This window comes from Ursus maritimus, unplaced genomic scaffold (genome assembly GCF_017311325.1).
Source record: "Ursus maritimus isolate PB19 unplaced genomic scaffold, ASM1731132v1 scaffold_26, whole genome shotgun sequence".
Taxonomy (NCBI): domain Eukaryota; kingdom Metazoa; phylum Chordata; class Mammalia; order Carnivora; family Ursidae; genus Ursus; species Ursus maritimus.
In genome coordinates, this window is record NW_024425119.1 from 31,958,963 (window position 1) to 31,972,442 (window position 13,480).

The following is a 13,480-nucleotide window of genomic DNA, read 5'->3' on the forward strand; positions in this document are numbered from 1 at the left end:
AGCCAGTCTGTAGTCTGACTTCAGATATAAACAGTATATGTATATATATATAATATATAACATATATTATATATTATATAACATATATAACATATATATTATATATATAATATAATATATATTATAATATATATTATATAACAATATATAACATATATATATTTTATATCTATAATCTTCACATGCAGTAAAATTTAAGGACCCTGGGTAGGCAATTCTATTCCGACTATCTCCTCTCATGCCACCAATATCTGACATTTCATTATCAAAAGGTATTCTGAACAGGGTCATTCTTCAAGATTTCTTAGTAAAGTGCACATATCCCTGGGAAGCATAATACTTTAAACAGAAGTCCCCATGCCTCAAAATTATTTAAGCCCTGCTGAAGAAAGAAGGTATTCATGGTAAAAGCACTGACCCATACAGTGGAAGAAGGACTGTACTAGCTGGAATAGGAAATACACAGGGAGCAGAGGGCTTTCCAAAACTGCAAATAACCAACTGCTACCTGACCTTGTGGACTAACTAGGCAGATTTTCCATACGGTTAGATATCTCCCCCCCCCCCCCCAACCCCCCTGCCTCTTTTGCAAACTTTCTCCTTCGCACTTCGGAGCTGCACAAACCTGGACTCTTGAGAAGCCAGACTCTCTACTCCTTAGGGCAGAAAGAAGCTGAGAATTTTAGGAAGGTCTTGCGCTCACTTCTTTTGCTCCCCCCCCCCCCCGTTTCAGATCCAAGAGGGGTGCGTGAATTGTGACTTTGCTTCTTTTCCCTCACCCCCTTCTTTTCCAGCCTCCAAGTTATTTCAAGGCAAAAAAGTCCACGTGCCTGTGTTGATCGTCTTGGACTTGTATATGAGAGTCGCTAGTGTACAGCAGGTAAAGGAGTTGTTTTCATGTCGCCCATTCCCCTTGCTCTTTGGAAATAGATGTTTTTCTGTGCCCAGAAGTTCTGGGTTATCTCTGACTTTCGGCTTCACAAACCACAGACTGTGATTTTAAGAAGGAAGCGTTGTCAAATCATTATCAAATGTTAATGATGTAAAAGGGCCCACTAAGTGCACCGTAATTGTTTTGTAGAAGTCAATTTGTGCAACGGACCTACACTATTTGGTTGTTGGTGGGCGGGAAATAATCAGGGGTTGAGATTTAGTTCTGTTATTGGCTAGATGAGTTCATCGGCATTTAATCAGCTCATTCTAAGAATCTTACCAATGTGCAGCATGTCCTAGAGACGACACCATTGTGAATAGTTTGGGAAAGGAGAATAATTAACAGTAATAAAAATTAATAATAATTAAATTAATAAAATGAAGTAGCTGGCAAATTCTCATAGTTTTAAAGTTTTTTTTTTTTTTTTTAATTTGAAAACAGATTTCTGGCCTTTAGTTATAGTGTACCTTGTATTGTCTAAAACAAGTGATGTTTTACCATTCTCCTATAAGTTTATATTTGTATTTTCAACTCTTTTCATATGAACTGAATATAAAAGTGAAACTTAGAACCTGTACGGTAGGAAACACAGAAGTTTGTCAAATACTTTAAATATATTAAAAAAAAAAAGAGTCCTAAGGTGATAGTTAAGGATGATTTACAGTCAAAACAAATTATTGCCTAACGTATTAACTTCCTTTGTAGGTTTTGAGATCTAGAGAACTGAAATCAGTCATTTGCATGTTGTTGGGCCCTGAAGGGAAAGAGAAATGAACTTTGAATTCTATCAAGGTGTAGTCAGAAAGCTAGTGTTTCTTAATACTGGAGAGGCTAGACAGAAGTAAGAATTATCTGGATCTCCAAATCTGTATCTTGCTACCTTCATCTTTATGTTCATCTCTGTATCCAGCTATGACTAGTCTCCGTGAACCATATACCTAGTTTCTTTTATATGAGAACATTTATATCTGGGATATATGGTTATTTCATTTTTTTTTCTTCAACTGAAGTATTTCCCATCTCACTTGATTTTCAGGGAGTGAGGAAACAAAATCATGAAAAGGTGGGAGGCATGATAAAGGCACTGTTCATTTTAGCATCCAGAGTCTGAATTTTGCCCATGAAATATGAGTCACATTTGAAAGCTGGCCCATTGTGTTTGCTGCTCTCCTCCTACATCATCCCTTCTTCCTTGCCTCTGCTTTGGTGTTCAGAAGTGCCTTGTCTGGCAGCCTCTATTCCTTGCTTGGTTTAGAGAGGATTCCTTGCTTGGTATAGAGAGAGTTCCCCGGTTGGGTGCCACTCAGAACCCACAGGACCCTTGGAGGGCTTGGTGTGCAGGGTCCAGAGGAGGCTGTCCTGAACTTGAGAACCCAGGGGAGGTTGGAGCAGACCCACCACTTCGTTCTTTGTTTTAGAAGCAGTCCAAGCCTGGACATGTTTGTCTGGAGTAGCTATGAATGTCACTTAATATCTTGGCCAGTGGATACCAGAGACAAAGTGTGCAAGAAAATAAGGAATTGTCTTTTGATTTGGTTATTTAATGAAATAGAATTATTCGTTTCAGCACTGTACATGTATTCGTCTGCAAAATGCGTTGTGCGTCTTACATCACTTGATTCTCACTGGAATCTCACTGCTCTCTCAGAAATCTCTCTGGACATTTTTAACCTCAGAGTTAAGTAGCTCATTCAGGACCACAGAGCTCATGACAGCCAGGACTCAAGTCTTCACCTACCTTCAGAATCTCTTTCCATCATACATTCTGAATTCACAAGCTTTTCATGCAAGTAAGAAGCACAATGGTTTGTGACAAGTACTGTGGCCATGCTGGCACAACTACATTATCGATTTTAATTATCATTGGTCTTATCAAAGGGATGTAGAAAGGGGTCTCTTTACTGATATTTTAATACTGCACTTCAAAGAAAGTGTTTTTTTCCCTTCAAATTTCTTCATATTTGTGGTGTAATTAGTATACATATCCTTTAATGCTTTATATTTTGGGTTAGTTGGAAGTGCTGAATTAAAACTTCTGAATGATGAATTTAAGAAGGTAAGGTAAGTTAAAAAATAAATATTAAGGTTTCATTCCAGAGTTCATTTAATGTGATATTCCAGACTCCGAATTTGTATTTTAAGGTCTTTTTATAATTTTATTAATGCTCCGTAATAAATGACAGTCTTTCGAGAATGAGTAGTTAGGCTAGCTGTCCTGTAGTTTCCTTTTTCTGGAAGTCATCCCATCATTTCTCTGTGCTCCTCAATTTTATATTACTCGTCTTTATCTGCACAGTTTCAACCTTTGAAGTAAGAGAACGAAATAAATAAAAGTGACTAAAACTTTCTTTAACCCCTGACTCTNTTGTGCATTAATTAGATGCTTGAGTTTCCAGAATAATTTTAATAACGTGAAACTACCAATTTAATTGTATTATAACTGGGCAGGATAGGAACCTTCTCTCTGAAAGATAAGCTTTTAATTGAGAAGATTAATGGATCAGTTGTTACCTCTGCTCTGCTGCCGGCGATTCTGTTTAATCATAGAGGCTCAGTTGCCTCAGTCCTTTTGCAAAGCAATTACTGATGCTGCTTATTCACCAACCAAAACAAAACAGGTTTTCTCCTTGAGTCAGTCATGCAGGTACAGAAATGAGTAGAGCATCCTATGTGACTTATGATTTATTTCCCACCGGAAGCTGTTCCAAATGTTATTTTCTGAAATACTTGGGGAAAAAGTCTCCATGTATTTTATGAAAGCACGAAAATAGCTGGTTTCTATGACAGCTGGATTGTCAATGTCTGTTCAGCTTACGTGGAGGAGGGTGTCCTACTTAAATATAGGTAAAAATAGCTGTCAGAAATTGCTGCCTTTTCAAGCAATTTGAAATTATGTAAAAAGATGTAATGACAGAGTAAAGCAATTCATGCTTAATTCAGGAAAGATTCAGGAATAATATCTTAAAGAGATCTGGTGTAATCATTTTGATCTTGTGAAGTAGCCCTTGTTTATTCTTGTAAACAACAGACTTGTGCCATTATTCCTTACTGGACGCGTAGAAATGCTCACCTTGTCATTCAGCTCTGCGTCACTGGGCTCTGCTTCTGCGTCTGTCCTTGTCTTACAAGAGCCTTGCCCTGCAGCACTGTCCTTACCACCGGGCACCTCACTCTTCTCACAGCTTAGCACTTTCAGAGGCTTCCATTTCCCTATTTTGAATGACCACATTTCTAATTCCTTTGAAATCTGGCTCAAGTCCTACCTTTTCTATATTGTATCTTTCTCTGGGTAATTCTGACAGCGAATCCTGCTGTCAGGCTACATATGTCGGTTTTATCACACATCCTACTCAGACACGTTTTCTTTTCTTTTTTTTTTTTTTAGAGATTTTATTTATTTATTAGACAGAGATAGAGACAGCCAGCGAGAGAGGGAACACAAGCAGGGGGAGTGGGAGAGGAAGAAACAGGCTCATAGCAGAGGAGCCTGATGTGGGGCTCGATCCTGTAACGCCGGGATCACGCCCTGAGCCGAAGGCAGACGCTTAACCGCTGTGCCACCCAGGCGCCCCTAGACATGTTTTCATTAATCTCTAGATGCTACATATTCATGCATTTTTTATTTTCTTTGGGTTTTCTTTTTTTCTGACTATAACAAATCTAGTTCTGTAATATAATAGAAAGGATGGAAGATTCCTTACATTTAGAGAGGAATACACGACAAAGAGTAAGTTAAATTTAATCTCTAGTTTGAAATTCAAATACCATATTTTTTAAAAAGGTGTATTTTTAAAAATTGTATTTTTTCAGAAGAGCAATTTATTCAAGTTGGCATCATGTGTAAACAGACTGAAAAAAATTGTATTTACCATGCATCAGTAAGATCATATTTCATTTGGAAATGGGAAAAAGTCTAGGGATACTTTTGATGTCCACATCTCATCAACTCATATTTGGATGTTCTAAAGAAACCTAGAGGGACCCATTGAGAAATTCTACCCCCTCTCTTTCTTATAGTGCCTTTCTGTTTTTCCTGTACCAGAAGTTACCCTGGTCAGACAGTTCCTTTTCTCTGTCAGTCATTCTAGCTACCCTGCCTGCAGAGCAGTCTTTCCTAATAACTTACTTACTTTGCTATCAAAATTTCCAACTTCCCCTAATCCTCCATTCCTTTTTTCTTAATTAAAAAAATTTTTTTTGGCCTCCATTCCTAACCACTTATTTTCCCCCCTAAAATTAAAATCTTAAGTATTTTATTTATTTTTTTAAAAGATTTTATTTATTTATTTAACAGAGAGAGACAGCCAGCGAGAGAGGGAACGAGCAGGGGGAGTGGGAGAGGAAGAAGCAGGCTCCTAGTGGAGGAGCCTGATGTGGGGCTCGATCCCAGAACTCTGGGATCACGTCCTGAGCCGAAGGCAGACGCTTAACAACTGTGCCACCCAGGCACCCCTAAAATCTTAAGTATTTAAAAGAAATTCTGTCAGGTAGATGTGGCTTAAAAATCTTGTACTTCAAAATCTTGGTGTGTCCTCTGAAACTATTTTTTGTGTTTCATTTTATTTAATTTCTTTTTATCTAGATAATAGGCACATCTCTTAACGTCATCATTCAGAAATGCTCTAATATTTTTTGTATGCCCTTTTGGTATAATTTTTGGAGAAAGATGTATTTTAAATATATGGCTTGCTTTCCTCAGTAAGCATTTTAGGATGTCATTTTGTTTTAAAATAATTATTTAAAAATAGGTAGTCACTTATTCCACTAAGAATGAAGAGACTGAATATGTTCTTTTAGCATGTTTAAAAAATGTGAATATTTGCCTTTCTTGCTTTCAGGTGGGTTGGTCACTTCTTTGCAAATTGATAGAAATCTGTCCAAATACAATGCAAAGCTTAATGGGACCTCAAGATATTGGACGTGATTGGGAAGTACTTGGGGTTCACCAGTGAGTATGACAGATATGTAAAAACAAACTTCTTTAAGTGTTTATCCATACATATGACAATCCCACCCTTGATATATCATATATTTGTAATCCAAGCAAATCTGGTAAAATCCTCCAAAATACAGATATTTTTCCTCAAATCAGTGACTTACATTTATAGAGAGCTTTCTTTCAACTCAGGAGTATATTATCTAATTGAGTTAGAAAACTGACATTTGAAGTAGAATGTCAGGTGCTATTATTATTATTTTAATAATGTAATAATGCAGTTGCCCAATTGTTTAGGTTGTAGACTTTTGATGATTACTTATGAATTCAAACCAACAAAAGTTTTTGCTTTTTAATAGTAGAACTGATACAAACTACTAGTTCTTAAAAAAAAAATATGGGTACTAAAATTTGGTTCTGTAAGTAGTAATTCAGAAGTTTATGCTTTACTGTCTTTAAAAAGTACACACATATACATATATTCATGCATATATATTTATGTGCTTAAACCACAGCTTTCAAAATGAAGAAAAAAGAGGAAATCACCTTTCAGCCCATCTGCAGTCAAATCTTGATAGCTGTTTTCCCATCTATGTAACTGTAGTTTGCAACATAATGACTTCATAGATGAGACCACTTCTTTAACCGTAATTAGTTAAGAAAAAAATTTCTGAAAAGGTGTTTCTAGGAAAATCCTTTTTGTATGACTTTTTTCCTTGACATTTAAAAATTATCTTTTCTTATTAACTTTAGGTGTTCTTTATACCTAATGTGATTTTTCTTTACCACAGAGAAGTGAAAACCTATTGTTTCCAAAGACATATCGCTTGTGGAAAATGTGTTTTGTGCAAAACTAAATTTTACATCTCTGTCTTTATTTATTAGTATTATAAGTACCAGCCATAGTTGCAGATTTAAACACAGAAGAGCTGTTTGTTCGTAGGTGACTATGTCTGTGCTTACTCGTTTTTCCATCTCTGATTTTTATGTGTTGCTGTTCTTCAGTTTCCATGATCTAAAGAGTGTTTTGAAAAATTTACAGTTAATGTATGTTCTCATCTCAATTTCTGAAACTCTGTGTCACCTCTAAAGTATGCAGCATTTAATGAGGAACGATACAATCTATAACTGTAATTAGTAATTGAAATGTTATGTGTCCCTTGGTTTGGCTGAGGATTTCCAAAATCCCCAAAGATTAGCAACTTATAATCTTAGGGAGTTTTAGAAAACTCATCTAGTCATATTCTAGTATAAACACACTGTTCAAATTAAATTACATAAACATTTCTGTAGGGAGTCTCATTCCCTCATTCATTCGTTCGGCCATGCATTCACTCATTTGCTCATTCATTCATTCACCCTGTTCATCAAATATTTATTGTACTCCTACCTTAGGCCTGAAGTAGTGTGAGCACGATAGACACACTGCTCTCTATAGTGGAGCCTCTTAGGTCATTCCCAGCAAACTTTATTGTAAAACATAACCTCCTGATTTTCAAGGACTTTTTTCCACCAAAGGTTTATAGTACTAAAGAGGAAATCTCATGTGGAGATGAAGTCAAGAATAGTGGATATGACACGGCAATGTGGGTTGGAAGAGAATTGACCGAGTAGAGGGACAGGGTCTCAATTCCTCACCTTGCCAGCTGGGGACAGTGTGGCAAGTTTCTGGGGAATCTGTGGATGTCACCAGGCTCTGTCTTCTTCGAATGATGTAAAGCTAACCACCACTAGGTAGAAATAGACTAAAGATGGTATATTTTAGAACTGATTAACTCAGAGACTTAAATTTAATGAACTTGAACTAATTGAATATTGTTGATGTATTAGGTTCACTATGATAAAATATTGTCAATTTCGCTTTGAAAAATAGTAAAAATCAATAATTTAAATATTCACATGGGTTCTTAATTTATATGTATAAACTAACATCTTTATTACATCTCTCTATATTTTAATATATCAGCATGCATAACATTCACTTTATATCAAATATAAAAATGGGCTTGATCTCATGATAGTTTAGATATATGGAGTGGGGTTAAAGTAGTTAATAATTGAATTTGAATAGTCAGAGAAAAAAGTTTTAACTTTTTAATTGAGACATAATATTTCCCTCTTAATTGTTGTTATAAGTTTGGCTCAGTTTTAATGGAAGAAAAATGCACAAGAGCTTCAATTTAGGGAATAAAATAGAATGAAATGAATAAAAATATAGGCGAGTGAAGCATAATATCTAAAAACGCAAACATCTAGGTATGATAATTCACTCTTACCTTGATTTCTGTTTTTAATTACAGACTGATTCTTAAAATGCTAACAGTTCATAATGCCAGTGTAAACCTGTTAACAGTCGGACTGAAGGCCTTAGATCTCCTTCTAACTTCAGGTAATACATACATATGTATATTTTTAATGTTGACTCAAATTAAAAAAAGTTTTAATGTCTTTTTAAAATATAAGAATATAATATAACCTAAATATCAGTAATTTCTGTTCTCTCCCTCTCTCTCTCTCTCTTTTTAAAATATTTTATTTATCCATTTGAGGAAGGGGGAGAGAGAGAGAGAGAGCATGAGTGCGTGGGGGGAGGAGCAGAGGGAGAGGGACAAGCAGACTCCATCCTGAGCACAGAGCCTGATGCAGGGCTTGATCATGACCTGAGCCAAAGGAAGAGTTGGATGCTTAACCAACTGAGTCACCCAGGTGCCCTTCTCCTTATCTCTTTTCTTCTTTTTCCCTCAGAAATCCCACCGAGTATCTTGGCCTTAAGCATCACCTTTATAAATTATTCCCAAACCTAATTTCTGTCCCCAGCTTTGCTCCCAAAATCTGGTCCCACATGTTACATTCCCATTAGCTTGTTGGCCGTACATGTCCTTGGCATTATTATTATTATTATTTTTAAAGATTTTATTTACTTATTTGACATAGAGAGAGAGAGAGAGCTAGCGAGAGAGGGAACACAACCAGAGGGAATGGGAGGGGAAGAAGCAGGCTCCCAACAGGGGAGCCTGATGCGGGGGTCAATCCCAGAACGCCGGGATCACGCCCTGAGCCGAAGGCAGACGCTTAACAACTGTGCCACCCCGGCGCCCCGTCCTTGGCATTATTGTAACTTCCTCCATTATATCACTAATATGTGTTCTATATGTTCTAGGATGTGACATAATAGTAATATTTTAAAAATACATAGCATTGCTTTTTGAATACTTGCTAGATGCGAGGCTTCACATGTCAAATACTTCACATGCTTTTAAAAATGTAATCCTCAAAACATCTCTTGAGATAAGTATTTGATCTCAGGTTTCTAGTGAGGGACATGGAAACACAAAGAGGTTTCCTCAGCCAGTAACTAGTAGAACCAGGGTCTGAGTCCACATATCAGGTTCTTTCCTTGAGGACACTTCTGCGTGGAGGATTATGGACCTGAAAACAAAGAATCTTGGTTCGGTGCCATAGTTATGATCATTGCTCTGATGGACACTTGCTATTATATAAGGTTCTCAGAAGAAAGGCTGCTCACAGGGGAGCTAGTCATGATGATAGGGAGCGGTTTTCCCTCTCAAAGTGGTAGAGGGTGCTTTATGCCAAGAGAACAGCATGCATAGAGTTGCAGAGACCTGGGAAGATGGCTTGATAGGGTTGGGACCTGTGAGGTAGGAAGATTTTAAATGTGCTCTTTGGCCCTACTAAATAATGAAGAGCGGATAGGAGAAAGAGAAAGGGGGGGGGCGGTGAAGATCAGAGTATGAAGGGACAGGAGTAGGAAAGGCCAGAAGGTTCTCACCACTTTACCACAGCCTATTATTAAAATACTTAATGGGATGCACCAACGGGTCTTAACCATGATTTGTTTGAAACCCATCCTTGGAAGCCTTTTTTTTCCTTTTCCTTTGTTCTCCATTTGCAATGGATAGGAAACTGAGAGTTTATGAATTGGAAAAATCTCCCAGCACTGGAATATATTGAAGTCAGCAATGTGCAGACAATTAGGAAATCTGACATGTGTCTTGAAAACACTGGTTTATTTAGTATCTTCCATGTAACATTTAGAATTTTGTGCTGTTAGGAAAGTTTTTAATGCGTTTTAAAGTTCATACTTTTAAAGGTTAATTTATAGATTGTTTTTGTTGTTTGGCTTGTTAGTTAATGGATTTAATAGCTATTGGGCACTTACTGTTGTGCTGGTCTCCAGAGAACTCTAGGGCAGATGAGGCAAAATTCCTACAACATAGAAGTGCACGGTCCAGCAGCACAGCCCGATACAACTTTTTGCAATGAAGGAAATGTTGCACCTTTCAATAGCATGGCAAGTAGCCACTTGTGGCTATTGAACATTTGAAATGTGGGAAACTAAATTTTAATTTTATTTAATTTTAATTAATTTAAATTTGAGTTTAAAAGCCACATGTGCTTAATGACTCCTGAATTGGACAGCACAGGGAAAGACAGAAAATGTAGTGTGAGAGGGGCACCTGGATGGTTCAGATGATTAAGCTTCGGACTCTTGATTTTGACTCAGGTCACGGTCTCATGGGTTACGGGATCCAGTGTCACCTCGCCTCGGACTTCCCACTCAGCAGGGAGTCTGCTTGAAGCTTCTCAGCCTCTGTACCTCCCCTCACTCACTCAAGAGCGGATGTTCTTTCTCTCTCAAATAAATAAATAAATCTTTAAAAAAAATAGTAGTGTGAGAAATAATTTCAATTTATTATTTTTTTATTTTTAAAATATTTTACTTGTTTGTTTGAGAGAGAGCGAGCGAGCGTGAGCTGGAGGGAGAGTGAAAGGGAGAGAGAATCCAAAGCAGATTCTGCACTCAGTGCAGAGCCGGACATGGACTGGATCCTACGACCGCTGGATCATGACCTGAGCCGAAACCAAGAGTTTGCCATTCAACCAACTGAGCCACACAGGCACCAATAATTTCAATTTAATCAGAAAAGGACTATAACTGGGATGTGATAAAAAGCATTACAGGGACATAGAGAAGAGAGTAGCTAAACTCATTCAAAGAACTTAGGAGCATGGACATAAACTGTCTAAGTAATCCAGTTCTGTCTCTTATTAGTTGTTGGACCTTGGATAAAGTCACTTGGGTCACTTAATAACCTTTCTGTGCTTTAGTTTTCTTATCTCTAAAATGGGAATCGTGCCTATGTTATAGGGCATGGTGAGTTTTTACATGTGTTGGAGTGAACTGCTTCAACGCGTGTAGGACGTGTTACATGCTAGAGAAGTGTTTGCTATTACTACTACTCCTGTTCCAGTACTGTTGTTTTTACTGACATAGTAGGTGCTGTTTGTGGTTATTTCTCAGCTTATGGTAGGAATATGTTTGGGGTGGGAAAGGGCAAGGGCATCATTCCATGCAGCTAGTGCAAGTGTGAAGGGCTATCAAAGAAAATGTTGAGTCATGAGTAGGGAGTTTAGCATGTTTGGAGTCGAGGCAGTGCATGGAGGGAGGGGGCTGATGAGATACATGAAGTCAGTGTGTGAAGGGTCGTGTTTGACAGATTGAACGATATGAAAAGACCTTAAAAGATTTCAGAAGGGATATACAGCCTCACATTTATGTTAGAAATAAAATGCAGGGGATAAATTAGTTAGGGAAGGATTTGGGCCAAGCAGAGCATTAAACAATCGTGTTTGCATTCCAAGTGAGAGATGATGAGGTTCTGAATGCAATAGGAATGGGGGTGCTGCTACCTCAAAGGGAATTTTCAAGATTAGTTAGAAGATAGACTCGAGAGACTTGGTGACGAGTTGATTCCTTGTTTGGGCAGAATGTGCAAAGAGGGGAAGGGAGGATGCAAGAAGGAAGATGACTTGGTAGTTTCTCTCGGGCAACTTGGATGATGGTATCACTGAAGAAGATAGGGAACAGAAGGCGGCTAGATATGGGGTGCCCATGGAATATTCAGAGGGTGTTGTCTAAGAGGCAGATAGAAATAGGTTTCAGGAGTTTAGAGCAAAAGGCCTTGGCTACAGGTATTGATTAGGAATCATAGAGTTATTGTAAAGTGTACTGGGAACTTATTTCACTTAGAAAGATTGTAGAGCTTGATAGGTCTAACATCTGGGGTAATTAAGTGGTTTATCAAAAAGAAGAGTCCACAAACCATTCATAGTCCTCATGTAAAAACCAACACACTAAATGTTAAAACAGCTATTTATCTGGGGCATATTGTTCTTTTCAAAATAGGCAAAATCACTTTGCTGATATTGGATGAAGAAAGTGATATTTTCTTGTTAATTTTTGATGCCATGCGCACATTTTCAGCCAATGACGAAATCCAGAAACTTGGATGCAAAGCTTTACGTGTGCTGTTTGAAAGAGGTATTTAAAAACATCAGATTCTCTATTTTCATATTTATATAAGAAGCAAGGGAAAAGTAGAATATAATTATGATAAAAAGGTATCTAAAATTTTACTATTTATGAAGACGTGGGGGCTGTCAGTCAAGGATAAATAATGGGGTTAATTCAGAAATACCGCTTGTTTTGTGGAACAAATTTCATTCATGGGTTATAAATTATGCAATTGTAGTAGACTTTCTTCCATTGCTTAACAAGACTTAAGGTTCACTTTGCAAACCGGATGTGTAGGTGTTAAGAAAGAAAAAATAGAACTGTGAAGTCAGAGCATAGATTAAATTTGGATTTATGACGTTGAGTCATTTCCAGGGATTTTAGAAATTGTTAAAGGCTCTGTATGAAGAACCAGGAGGTTTGCAGAGTGTCCTTAAGAAAAAGACAAATATGTATTTTATCTCATGAGACTAAGATTGATAGCAGAGATAATCATGTAATTTTGGAGTTGGTTGGAACCGTTCCTCCTTCCACTGACTTGATGAGGGAATAGATCAGAGAGGTGACATAGGCAACCTGCCTGTGGGCACACAACTAGTTACCACCACTGCCGTTCAATTTGCCACCATTTTTTGAGAGCTCCTTCTGCATCATTATGAGAATCAACAGTGCCGGAGGTTTAGGATAAGAATAACTTATGTGGGTTCTGTGTCTAGATCAGTTTGCTACTTGAGTTTCTGGCCCCTCCAGGAATGGAATAGATCAACATCTACTATTTAATTCTTGTCTCATTTCAAAAAGACTTTAAACAGCTTACAGATATTTATAATACATTAGAGAAAAAAAAATGGGTGAGGAAAATGTGTGAAGGGAAAATAATATAAAGCCTGGTTAAATTTACTAGTGACTCCAGGTCCTGTATCCTTGTCAAGGCATGGACCAGAAATCTGGTTCTCTGCTTCCTGTCAGGCAAAAAAGAGTTAAAGGTCGCTTGTTACAAAGTTATTTGAGATAAAAATAAATCCATTTATCAGGAGAAGTGATCAGTCATAGGAGACCTGGGAAAATACTCTCTTGGGTTTCCCTGGGTGAGATGATAAAGTACACACATTTTATAGGGAGTACAAAGTGTATTTCAGTGAAAGAGACTCTCTCAAGTGTCAGAACAGCATGGTCCTGGAACCCAGCTCTCTGATGAATGGACTTGGCAGAGAAAAGGGTTTACTGTGAGTGGGGAATCAAGGAACTGCATGTCTTTTGGGATATCTTCTATAAATGTTTTATCTTGCAACTA

General features: G+C 37.5%; 1 protein-coding gene across 4 annotated transcripts in view; it reads left to right on the forward strand.

The window, feature by feature from the left end:
• LRRK2 (leucine rich repeat kinase 2) overlaps window positions 1-13,480 on the forward strand; it is a 135,636-nt gene that overhangs the window by 429 nt on the left and 121,727 nt on the right. For all 4 annotated transcript variants that reach the window (XM_040642335.1, XM_040642338.1, XM_040642336.1 and 1 more), the window contains exons 2-5: window positions 795-880; window positions 5,773-5,882; window positions 8,171-8,259; window positions 12,079-12,213. In XM_040642335.1, coding sequence (XP_040498269.1) covers window positions 795-880; window positions 5,773-5,882; window positions 8,171-8,259; window positions 12,079-12,213 — 420 coding nt within the window. The remainder of the gene's footprint in view (window positions 1-794; window positions 881-5,772; window positions 5,883-8,170; window positions 8,260-12,078; window positions 12,214-13,480) is intronic.